The 12,407-nt window shown below is 54.5% G+C and overlaps 1 protein-coding gene across 1 annotated transcript; it reads right to left on the reverse strand.

Annotated features, from left to right (window-relative positions):
* Positions 1-882: 882 nt before the first annotated feature.
* On the reverse strand, positions 883-11,108 carry SPARC (secreted protein acidic and cysteine rich). Its single transcript, XM_072871937.1, has 10 exons — positions 10,963-11,108; positions 4,779-4,848; positions 4,513-4,563; positions 4,258-4,342; positions 3,706-3,827; positions 3,335-3,455; positions 3,015-3,148; positions 2,696-2,844; positions 1,849-1,997; positions 883-1,648 (listed from the first exon to the last, which is right to left on the reverse strand). The coding sequence occupies exons 2-10, from the start codon at positions 4,833-4,835 to the stop codon at positions 1,620-1,622; spliced, it is 897 nt and encodes a 298-aa protein (XP_072728038.1). The 5' UTR covers positions 4,836-4,848; positions 10,963-11,108; the 3' UTR covers positions 883-1,619.
* Positions 11,109-12,407: the final 1,299 nt, after the last annotated feature.

Here is a 12,407-nt window from a genome sequence, read left to right on the forward strand (position 1 = left end):
ACTGTTGTGCCTTTTCACCTTTCCCAGGGATTTTATTGCTTATGAAAGCAAGGGCCTTGGAGCCATGCGAGTGTCTGTGCTGGCTGCTGCAGTGACTCTGTCTGCCTTCGCTGCTTCAGCTCCATCTGCCCATGCATTACCCATCCGATATCCCCCAACGAGCCCGTTTACAGTGAGGTGACGGGCTGTAACTGGCAGAAGCACCTCAGCTTACCTTGGCCCAGAGTCTCCTCTGGGGCTGGGATGCCTGCGTTACAACTTGAACGCATGCATGAGGTTGGCGATGTGTGCGCGATCCCCCTCATCAGGAGGGAGTGAAACAGAGGAACATTGCAAGCTCATTTATTGTCAGTGTTTCAAATCAGTATTTTTTATTACAGAGACTCATCAGGTTGCTCACACTGTGGCAGAAATGTAATAATATAAGGCACAGGGAACATTCAGAGGTAAAAAAAAAGAGTTCTCAGCCTGTGAGACTTAACCATCCCTTCACTCCTGTCAGGACCCTCTCTATAAAGCAAAATCCAAATACCTTCTCCCTTCCCTCCCACCCATCCCTTAAACCCCAAAATCCACAACAGGAAAAAAAAATACTACAGCCTTTCCCTCAAGCGTGTGGCAAGCATGCCTCTTTCTGAGCAGAAATGTCCCTTCCAAGCCTGACACAGCTTCCCTGGGAGAGCAGGGCTGGAATTTAAGCACGACCAAGGCAGGGGTGGGAAGTGCTCAAGGGCACCGTGATTCGGGGAGAGCCAAGAGCTTTAGCTCAGCTACAGCAGAATCGCAACAGCAAGATCAGCCACGCGCACCCAGGGGCAACAGGCGGCCGCACCCAATCTCCCTTTGCAGCACAGAAAACACAACAGCAGTACGGTCATTGAGTAATGGTAAAGCACGTAGCACTTTCAAACCTTTATTTTTCGAGGGGATTTTACAGGATGGGATGCATTTCATTTTATTTGTTTTAAATTTTGTGTGCTTTCCTATTTGTTTGCTTGATTAGCCCTTTTTTTTTGTGCCCAATGATTGTTAAATTCAAGCCCTGGGAATAATAAAAAACAAAGGAAAACGAAATCCTACCACTCTATGTCTTTCTCACCCCTCTCCATCCCCCCTACCATGAGCTGGGTGACCACAACGTCACCCACAGCTGCTCTGCTCGAAAAGCCCAATCCTCCTACATCCTCTGGCTCTGCCTTCCCTTGCTGGCAGCCTGTAACTGGGGACGGTGAATCAGCTGAGAGGTCTTTGTGTCTATGTTGACGTGTCCAAGAACGTGCTGTTAGTAAGAAGTTAAGAGAAGTCGATCCGAGAGCGGATACCAAGACAGAGCAGATATTTCGGACAGGAACAGGGTTGGTCAATGGTAAAGACACCTCAGAGAGAGAAAGGGCTGGTAAGAGTGTTTGGAAACAGCCGAATGAGTAATCTAGTGGTAATGGATTAGGCTATGAATGAGGACTGTTATTTCTCTTAGCACCGTTACTACATACGTTTAGATCTATATTAGCACCTTGTTCCCAGGGAAAAACAAAACAAAACAAAAGCGGTTTAAAAACCGAAGGAAGTGGGAAGGTTAAAACAAGACAAAGTTGGCAGCAGAGAAGGAAGCTGGGGGTTTAGATCACAAGATCCTTGTCTATGTCCTCTGTGGAAGGAAAAGAGAGAGACGAGGTTAGGAGGCGGATGCTGCCAGGGTCCCACTGCTCCAGCAATCCCCCTCCCTGCTCTCCCCTGCTTTTCCCTCCCCAGGACCGGCTGTAATGCATTGCTTCACCCTGAGTGGGGGTTCTGGGGGTGCTTTTCGGTGTCCCCTCCACCCCCATTCCTTCCCTACTCGGTACTTACGCTCCTTAATGCCGAAGCAGCTGGCCCACTCCTCCAGGGCGATGTACTTGTCGTTGTCCAGGTCGCAAGCCTCGAAGAAGCGGGTGGTGCAGTGCTCCATGGGGATGAGGGGGGCACGGAGGGGGGCCAGCTCGGTGTGGGACAGGTACCTGCCGAGGTGACCGCATGGTCAACGCACCGCCCGCCACCACCAGCCACCCTCCTGCAGGAGGGCAGCTGCTCTGCCAGGCGCGGGGACCAGCGCAGGGCAAGATGCTGGCTCCAGCTCTCTGTCCAGTTTGACTGCTGTCCCAGTGCCCTCCCAGTATCTGCCACTGAGTGTCATGAAGGTCAAGGGCTGGTGTCTGCTTTTGCAACCGGCTGTGCTAGTCACAAAATAGCCAGCAGCTGGGGCTCCTCACCGGCTGCCCCCACCGCATGTGTCTGTGTGTGTGATTGCTCTCATGCCCATCTCCAGCTCACAGCTAAGCCAGCAGCTGCTATTTCAGCTGTTGAAGTTATCCCAGAGCCTTTGGACTAAGATATTTTAGGGAGCTATCATACGACAGTAAATCCGAGAAGACAGGAACTCCACGCAAGGGAGATAGGAGCAGCTGGGGCTGGGGGAGGCCCCTCTTTCTGCAGAAGAGCTGTTTGCAGAAAGTCAAATTGCCTCTACCCCAGCCTGGTTTGCCCCAGCCCCTGCCAGATGTGTGCAGGAGTTGTCCCTCCTCAGGACTTTGCCTGTGTCTCTGCCACCAGCCACCCACTTGTGTCACATCTCCAGCCTTGATACCTTCTGACACCAAATCACCCTGGTCCTTGGGCAGGAAGGAGTCCCCAGGGGGGCCCCTCTGCCGACACTCACCCATCGATTGGGTGCTGGTCCAGCTGCCCGAACTGCCAGTGCACGGGGAAGATGTACATGTTGTAGTTCTTCTCAAAGTCGCGGGCTAGCAGCTCCACAGTGTGGTCACCAGCCTCCAGGCGCTTCTCATTCTCGTGGATCTTCTTCACCTGTTGTAGGAGAGGCCAGGGAGACCTTGTCAGCAGGGGAACAGGGTGCAAGGGGGGACCCCAGGAGGGGCTTTACATGGGGTGTCCACAGGTCATTCTGGATGGGCTCTCCATGTGTGCTGGGCTCCATTGGTGAGGTGAGCTCCCAGGCTCCCTCCCCAGCCCCTCACCTTGAGCTTCTGCTTCTCGGTCAGCAGGTTGTTGTCCTCATCGCGCTCATACAGGGTGATCAGCACATTCTTCAGCCAGTCACGCATGCGCAGGGGGAACTCGGTCAGCTCTGTGTCCAGGCAGGCGGGGATGACTGGAAGCCATACACGCTGGTTAGCACAGCGCCTGGACATGTGGCCCCAGACCCCAGACACGCAGCCCCAGCTCCCTCCCACCTCGGCCCTGCATCTGCCTGGACCTTTGCTCTCCCTCAGCCCATGGGCAAGGGGGCTGTGCTCACGTTAGGGGTCCCCTTGTCTAAGAGAATGGCTCCACTTACATTTGCAAGGCCCAATGTAGTCCAGGTGCAGCTTGTGTCCCTTCTTGGTTCCCTCCAAGGTGCACTTGGTGGCAAAGAAATGGCAGGAGGATTCGTAGGTCTTGTTGTCAGTGCCGCAGACCTGCACAGGATGGAGAGATGTTGCGTGAGGGACAGTGAAGCCCAGCCTTGCTAGAGGGGTCAGCAGGGAGAGCCTCCAAATGAGATGTTTAACTTGTTTCCTGGGGTGAACAACAGCTCCTTGGTCACCACCGGCCGAGGCCAGATGAGGACCTGCCACTCTGACTGTGACTGTCTCATGCACCATCTCTGGCAATGTCCCATGTGAGGTCCCTCCCTGCTCCGGTCCATCAAGCAGCTTCTGCCCTCACCTTCTCAAAGACACCGGCGGTGGCTGGGCAGCTGGAGGGGTCCTGGCACACACACATGGGCGAGTTGTTGTCATCCACCTCGCACACCTTGCCGTGCTTGCAGTGGTGGTTCTGGCAGGGGTCTGAGAGAGGGCAGGGAGCAAAGTCAGAGCCTGCCCCATCCTCACCTCCCACAAGCTGCCCGGGGCAACTCAGCACAGAGGGAAGACAGAGACTTCACCAGGGACAGCCCCGAGCATCTCTCCCTGCACTGGGGAGATGTGAGGGTTTCCAGAAGCCCACATTAGCCCTCGGGCTAATCCTGGCCTCCTTTCTGTAGCCACACAACACAATGGCTTTTCTGTTGTAAAAAAGGGGTTACAGAGAATCCAGTGCTGGAAAGAGGCCATGCACCTCTTTCTTTTGCTTTTAAGTGTGCATCTAGGTTGGCGTCGTCCTTGTGCTACAGCCCTTCCCGAATAAGTCCCTCACTGTTTGGGGTGGCTAAAGCTCCCCGAGCCAGGGAAGGGACGATGTCTCTGCCTGCTGGAGGACAGGGGAAGGGCGACTTACTCTCTGCGACAATCTCCTCTACATCTTCCGTGGGTTCCTCGAACTCTCCCACCTCCACCTGGACGGGGTTAGCCCCCACGGGCTCCTGCAAAAGAGGTCAGTGTGTCTGGTAGGGGTGCAAAAAGAGCTGGACCCCATTCCCAGGGGGCAGACCAGCCCCCCCATTGCCCCTGCTCGCCCGTGCTTTGGAGATGCTCTTCCCAGGGTGGTGGGTGCTGCAAGGGATGGGTGACGAGGAGGAGAAGAGTCACCTACCTCTGTGGTGGGGTCTTCGATGACCTCCGTCTCATCGGGCAGAGCCTCCTGCTGCAGGGGAAAAGGACCATGAGCCAGGGCCCATGGGAGGACGGTCCCAAGGGGGGTGAACCACCGAGGCAGGTGGCAGGGCCACCCTCTGGTTTCATCTCCCCCTGCTGCCCCCCACCCCTCAGGGGTTTATTTGTTATAAAATAAAATCCCCATCAGATACACTGGACGGACAACCCTGACAGCAGAGAGGCTCCGTTGTCTCCTGTACTTACCGGAGCTGCCAGGGCATTGCCTGCCAGGTAGAGAAGGAAAAAAATCCAGGCCCTCATCTTTCAGCAAACCCTGAATAAAGGAGAGAAAAAGGAGGGATGAAGGGAAGGAGGCCGTCGCATGCCGCTCAGCTCAGGGCTGAGCTCACGGCTGGCAGTCAGACACTTAGAAAAGGGTGCTTTCTTCATTTCCTGCCTTGTCTGTTCAATATTACAGCCCCACACGCTGACTTTTCCAGCCAAAACCTTAAGCCAAATCATGTTTCCAAGACAAATTCTTTTATTTTGCAAAATGCGATGGTGGGGGTTTAGATTTCTCTTGCTTTCCTGGATGCCTTTAGAAAAACTGCAGTCAAAATGGCAGTTCCCCTTTCCTTCACAGGAGTTACTTTGGACCAACCCCCCCATTTTTCATGTTAAAAGCCCCTGGTATAAGCCCCTGGTATGAGCCCCAGGTACAGGCAATGAAACTCTCTACTATTTTATTTGTCAATCAGAGAAAAAATGAAAGTGGAGGAAGGAAAGAGAGAACAGAGGGACAATGAGATGGGGCATTTTAGAACTAAATCCTGTAGAAAACCCCTTCCCACATGGACACAGGCATCTCTAGGGGTGGCAGGGACCAGTCCCCCATCCCCAGCACCCCCAATATTGGGGTCTCTGCTGTAGTTTTTCCCTTTCTTGCTCAGACCTGAGGGCCCCCAAACTGGGTTTGAGGGATCCAGAATGCTTTGGGGTTGTGTCCTTCTGGGAGATGAGCTCCAGGAGGATAAGCCCTTTGCACCCTCCCGATTTGGGCTGTTGCAGGGACTCAGAAGGATGAGTGAACCAGGCAGCCCAGCTAACACTGGCTGAGATGCGAGCCAGAAGGAGAGTGCAGCTGGTGAAATCACCCTGTCCTTGTCCCCCCCGGTTCCTGTTTGGCAGGTTTGAGCCCCTCTGTGTAAGGGCAGAGAGGAGCTCAGCTGGCCGCTTAATATGCCAGTGGCATCCCACTCCTGACAGCGAGGGCTGCTCGCTCCCTTCCGCCCGCCGGGAGAGCGAAACACCCCCGGTTTGTCTCCTGCCAGCAAGGGGACTTGTCCCCCTGCCAAGGCTTCCGCTGCCTCTCTTCCGCTCGCCCCCCTCCACTCCACCTGCGTGGCCGGGGCATCGCAGCCCACCGGCTCCCTGGGGCTGGGCGGATGGATGGCTTTGCTGGGACAGAAAGCGTTGGACAAGGTGTCTTCTTCTCTCCCAGTGAGCATGGATGGATATCTAATTTGCCAGTGCATCCTTTCCCTTCCTCCCCGTGCACGGCAGCTCTCCGGGTATAAAACCACGCCAACGCTGTGCTGCCAGGCACCAGCCAGGCTGGGCTGTGCTTCCTAATTTAGCAAGGTTTGTCCGCGCAGAGGCTGAAATCCTCTGTCCAATCTCAGTGCCTCACCCAGCCTGGCGGGGTGCCCATGCAAAATAGATGTCAGGGCATGGAGGGCAGCTTCCCAGGGATGTCGGAGGGCTGGGAGCACAGTGTGTGGGGATGGCTGCTGTGGTGGGAAGGAGGACCTGTGGGGAGAGGGGCTGCAGGTGGAGGTGGATGAGCCCATTTGCTCTGGCGAGGCTACAGCTGAGCAGCTCTCTCCTCTCCCACTTGGTACATGCCGTCCTTTCCCCTCGCCTTTATTTGCTCTGGAGGCTGCTGAGAGCTCTCCCGGCATTTGCCAGGAGAGATCACTGGTTCTTCACTTCTGGAAGGTTGGTTGGGGGGGGGACACATGGAAAAGTACTGGTGAATCTGGCCACCTCCTCCCTTGCTGCCATCCCCTGGCTTGTAAAGGCTCCTCCTGGGCTTCTCCCAAGGGGCTTGTTTGCTTTGGAAGATGCTCTGAGGTTCAGTGATGCTTGTTGGGCAGAAACACGGCAATGCCCAGCCTGGAGGAGAGGGCAGTGCATGTACACGTGGAAGATGGCATTAAGAAGAACCCAACCCCAGACCAAGGCTCTCTCAGATCACTTCCCCAAGCCCAAAAAAACCCTGAATTTCAAAGTCTGGGCATGCAGTGAGCTGGGGTCAGGGAATTACATGCCTGCTAGGAGCCAGCAGACAGTCAGAGCTGCCAGTGTTGTGTTTGGAGGAAGAAGGAGCACGAAAGAGTCTGAGCAAACAAGCTCTGCAGAGCTGTCTCGCGCCGGAGATGGGAAAACAAGTTTATTTGAAAAACAACATCCTCCTGGAGGCAGAGCCTGTGCAAAGAGGACATTGCAGCGTCTGTGAGCCCCTGGCTGTTTTGCAAAGGCATGGTCTTTCCTGAACGCCTGGTGGCCAAAAGTCCTGAAATAACGGCTCAGGAGCCCTGCACATGGAGCTGCTCTGGCAGAAGAGCCTGGCCCACAGTGCGAGTCACTGGTGCAAGTCTCCCTGTGGACTTACCATGGTCCTGCTGTCCAAGCTCTTTAGGGCTGGCAGCTGGGCCATACCATGAGCTCAGCATCCATCCCCCAGCCGGAGGGGCTTGGGGGGATCCCTGTGAGGGGCCCTGCACTGGGAATGCCTGGTACTGCTCTGCAAGAGCCCAGCAGAGGGCAGAGGACGGTATGAGGGGCAGAGCAATGGGGTGCAGCAGAGGGTCATTTTGGACAGAGGAAAACAGGACTGGGAAAGAGGTTTTACCAAGCAGGGACTTACACCCTTCTGTATCCTAAAGGAACCAACAGAAGCCAGCACTTTGCAAGACACACTGGATACCAGCACATCGTGGGCACAGAGAGGGCTGCTGAATATAAAGTAAGAGAAGTCCCCACAGTCACCACCCCTTCCTCAGTCACCCCCCTCCTGACTGCTGATGATGGAGGAGAGCCCCTGGCACCCATAGGCTGCAGGACCCATGGCCTGCACTGCCTTTCTAATGCTTGACCCCACTTTCATCCTAAGCGGGGACTTCAGCTCCCAGTCGCTGTCTAAACACAGTCTTGTGGCTCCCATAAACCCCTCTGGATGGTCTGCCTTTCTAGCATGACCCAGGCTATCCCTCAGCACTGGCTGCTCATTGCATTTTGCAGCCATGTCCCTAACAAGAGAGCCATGGGGTGTAGGGAGGTCTGAGACTGACCCTCAGCACCTCCATAAATTCAAAGCAGGCTACTCTGGCAAGCTCTTTACCTCCCTCCCCCAATCCTGTAGCACCATAATAAGTTTCTCCTGCTGGGGAAAATATCCTGCAGTGATGCATGGAAGAGTCTGTGCCACTGGGGTCTGTTTTGTCCCTCGTCTCCTCCCGCCCAGCCTGGGGCCTTTGTGGGCTGGGAGAGGACAAGAACCAGGTGGGTGCAGCCTCTGGAGGAGGCTCCGTGGATGGTGGAGTGTGGCCCATATGGCGCTGGCCCTGGCTAGGGTTGCATAAGCCCTTCGGGATGCCACGTTAGCGTGGGGAGGAGTCTCTGCCTGGCCACTTTGACAGCTCCTCCCTGAGGCCACTGGGATAACCCCAGCTGCCTCCACCGCTAACCCGGGCAAGAGGCCCTGCTGCCATCTCCCATCGCCAGCAGCCAAGAGTACGAGTGGGTAGTCATTGGGCAAAAACCCTCCCATGTCTCGGCTCCCCACCTGCACCTCAGCCCGGCCGTGCGGGAGGCAGCCAGCCCAAGCGACAGGGTCTCCTGCACCCACCCTCCATTTGTTCATTGCTCTTCCAAGGCTCTGCAGGGTCTGACAAGCCCCAGCACCTCAGACTGAATGTAAAGGCAGGACCGGCCCAGAAAAAGCCTCTGCCTACAAACCCCACCGTTGGCCATAGTTTTCAAGGTGCGGATGGGTAAGCAAGTGTGGCCACCACAGAGACGCAACGCGAGGCCTGTGACAGGTCTGGCCCTGACCTCCCTATGCAAGCAAGACCCTCTGAGCTTTACTCAGCCAGCCACTCCTGGGCTAAAATTCGGTTTGAAGTCAGAGTTGTCTGCGTGAATCCCCATAAAGCTCCCTGCTGAACAGGTCCCTGCGTGCCCGGGCTGTGCTGCTGGGGGTGCCGGCTCGCCCAGATGTGCTGCAGCTGCACTGGGTCCCAGGGGAGCGGGGCAGGAGCAGAGGACTCGGCAGAAGCCAGCCTGGCTCCTGCCACCTGCACAGTCCCCTTGCACGCAGCGTGCAGGCTCACAAAGCCAAGCTATGTTTAGATGGAAGTGCAATTCCCTTTAGCTCATGCACACACTTACACACTCCCAGTAAAACACAGGGGAAAAAAAAAAATCTGTCTACCACATCTGTCCATGCAGAGTCACTAAAGACACGTCTACACCACAACACTTTATTAACCCATCCCCCTTGCAGGGAGTTGAGCAGCTCTGATTGCACTTATAAATGCTCCAGATCTTACAGGGCTTATTGATAGAAGGGCAAGAGCCCATATGCCACTATAGTTGTGTGCTGGCTTGAAGTTGTCATAGTTTGTCCAGGTTGCAAATTGCATCCATAATGGCAAACAATTAAATTACTACCAAGAAAAGTGCATGGATGAGACCTGGGCTGCAAGCAGCAGTGCATAGCTGAGCGCCGTGCAGTCCTCAGTCGGAAGGGCAGGCGATACAGCATTTTGCTGTCCTGGCTGAGCTTTTTCTTTTGTTTGGACTGAACATGGGATAGTGCCAAAAGCAGCCCAGATACTTCTATGCTAGGTGCAAGCGGTCCCTCTGGCTCTCGGGGGATACAGAAAACTGAACTCGCACAGCTCCACAAAGGAGAGAGAAGAAACTGTCCGCTAAATATTCTGCAAAAATGCCAACCATCTTCAAAGCATTCCCTGGGCTCGCCCGGCCACAGCCGCTCCAGCGATAACAGCCCTGACATCCCTCCGACCAGAGGACCCAGAAAGGGTTTCCATGGGAGCCGACATTCCTCTGGGGCTGAGTCATGGAAGAGCAGAGGGCTGTGGAAGGAGGGGCTTGAAAAAAAGTTTGAAAAGTTTATTTCTCCTCTTCCCCCTCCCAACACCGCCCGCATCCCTGCTCCTGCCTATGTGGCAGACAATAGCTGGCTTTAACTGCTGCGCAGAACGCGACAGCCTTTTATTTCCACTTAAAACTCGCCTGATCGACCCTAACAAACAGCTGCGATTTACTTTTGTCCTTTTGCGGTGTTGCTGAGGTTTTGGGCTGTTTCAAGTTGGTGGTAACTGAGGGCTCAGAGTACTGGCGACCCTCCCGGTGCCCCCGATTTCACTCCAACTTGAAACTGTTGTCTTTCGGTTTGGGTGGGAATTCAGCCCCCATCCCGTTAAGTTTTCTTTTCTTGGCTGGATGCAACAGAGTGGAGCTTTCTTAGAGGAGGGACACAAAGAGCAGAGTTAAACTGCCACGCACGTCACCCGGGACGGGAAGGACAGCGGCTGCCTTTAGTGGAAACAAGCCCTCGGCTCTTCTGCGTGGACCTAAAATTGTGCCTGACTGAGCCCAAGTTCTTAAAACTTAAAAAAAAAACAAACAAAAAAGAGCTTTGTTCCTCCTCTCCTGCAACCTCCATCTCTCTAACAGTTGATCAGCTGGAGTTAAGCAAACAGGGCAGCAGGACTTGAAAGGGTTTCAAAGTCTGCTTGGAACAAAAAGTCAAGTGTCTTTTTTTTTTTTTAAGGAGAAACAAGAGTGGCTGCATTAAAAAGAAAAAGCTGAGATGAAGTCGACAGCTCTTTTGTTCTTCCTCTAGATATTCTGGTGAGTAAAACATCACCTGCCAAGGCACCTCAGGCTGGGTGTAATCGGGACGGGTTTGTAACTAGATCTGATTTGCTCTGCAGGTTGGTTTGATGTGCCCAGACGTTGGTCACATGCGTCTCGCTAAGGAAATACCCCACAACTGAAAACCCAGAGGGGAAAAAGGGAGGAGAGAGAAAAATTAGGGCAGGTTAAAGCTTTACAGTCAGATGTCACCAAAGTGTTAGAGCTGGCAATCCGTCAGCGAAATACAGTAACAGCCTGAGTTTAGGAGCGGAGATGCTGCGAAGAGGAGAAAAAGAAGCCAGGAGGGGTCTCTAAATGCATCACTCGGGGTGGGGAGCGTCCAGCTCTTCACCCCGAGTGATGCATTGCCGAGCACCGGACGCACCCCACGGGCCGGGAGAGCGGCTCCCAGGCCAGGGACCCCTCGAGTGGGGCTATCGGGACCCCCATGCCGGGAGAAACAGCACAGCAACGCAAACGCGAAGGTCTCGGGCCATACCTCGCAGTCCCGGCAGCAGGGCTGAGGAAACTTGAGGCGCTTGGACGGGCTGGAGGAATCTGCAGGTTTTAGAAGGAGGCAGGAGGAAGCCAAAGGGTGGGCTGGGTTTCCTGCTGCCTCTCCTCCTCCTCGCTATCTTTCCAAATCGGTCTCTTCCTCTCCCTCTCTCCCCAGTGGGCAGTCCCACCCGCTGAAAGACGGGCTGAGGCACAGCCTGGGTCCAAAGGATAGACCAGAGAAATCAAGCGGGGCTGGAGATCAGGGGGGTCTCTCGCAGGGACAGCTCAGCCCCCAGCGCAACCTTCCCAGCAGAGTCATTGTCACAGCAGCTGCTGGCACTGCTGCAACGGGTTTGTCAGTTCTCTGGCTCTCTCGGAATAACAGCACGGGGGGAGCAGGGAGGAATACCATCTCTCTGCTTGGTTTGGGCACCTCCTAGCACCTTGGCCTACTGCAATGAAAATGTTAAATGCTGTCATTTCACAACGGGGTAGTTCAGTCCCTGAGCTGGTGTTTCCCATCCTCAGGGGGATGCAGAAGAAGGCAGGAGAGTCCTTGCTCCTCCATCCTCTCTCCTAACACTGCTGCCATCTGGGACTGCCTTGTGGGGAGGGAGAGGAAAGAATGATCCAGAGAACATGGAGAGTTATGACATGTCTGAAATATGCTCCAAGTAGGCAGACAAATGCTGGGCTGGTAGATGTGACCCTCAGCAGATTGGTCTCTCTGCTGTGGTTATCGTCCAGCAGATCTGGACTGATTGAGCAAAACCCACGGTTGAAATTGCTGGTCAGTTGAATCTGATGGTCTCTTCAGACATCACTTAAGTATTTTGACCTTACAGATCATGACTCAGCTGGAGCAGCTGCCCAGCCAGAGGCAGGCAGACAGCAAAGCTGTTTGGAGTTGACTTTTCCCATCTGTTCCTCTCTATGCTCAGGGTGAAAACCCAGCTCCTCTCTCCTTGCATCTCACCATGACTGAGAGGATTTAAGGTTCATCTGCTCCCCTGGCAGAACCAGACAGCATACCTTTACATCAGCATGGCCATGGCACTGCATTGCAAAGTAAAACCAGCAGCCAAAAAGAGAGACTGTCAAATTGCTGGAATATGGGCGTCCCTGAAGAATGCCTCCATGACATACAGGGCTGTCCTGAGCACTGCAGATAGTCCAGCTCTTTGCAGCTTGTGATCCACCTGTGGCACCAACCCTCACCCTGTCCAGGGCGATGCGAGGTTGCTCTCCAGGGGCTCCTGGAAAGATGGTGGCTCATGTAGCCAGCAGGACTGAGGACAACTCATCTGGGCACCAGCAGTCTGATTGCAGATGCTGGGTGAAGGACATCGAGACCATAAAAAAATGCAACATCGTGTTTTGTCTTGGCTGCCTGGGGTTTGGGTTCATTCCTCATGATTACACGCTATCTTTGAGAGGGGCTGAGAC

Source organism: Ciconia boyciana, chromosome 9, assembly GCF_034638445.1.
Source record: "Ciconia boyciana chromosome 9, ASM3463844v1, whole genome shotgun sequence".
Lineage (NCBI taxonomy): Eukaryota > Metazoa > Chordata > Aves > Ciconiiformes > Ciconiidae > Ciconia > Ciconia boyciana.

Excerpts from the sequence above, each read along its gene's own strand:
- SPARC (XM_072871937.1), bottom strand. The coding sequence starts at position 4,835 with ATGAGGGCCTGGATTTTTTTCCTTCTCTACCTGGCAGGCAATGCCCTG. Across the intron at positions 4,564-4,778 it reads GCAATGCCCTGGCAGCTCCG|CAGGAGGCTCTGCCCGATGA; the intron begins GTAAGTACAGGA and ends TTTCCCCTGCAG. Across the intron at positions 3,828-4,257 it reads AGAGGAGATTGTCGCAGAGA|ACCCCTGCCAGAACCACCAC; the intron begins GTAAGTCGCCCT and ends GCCCTCTCTCAG.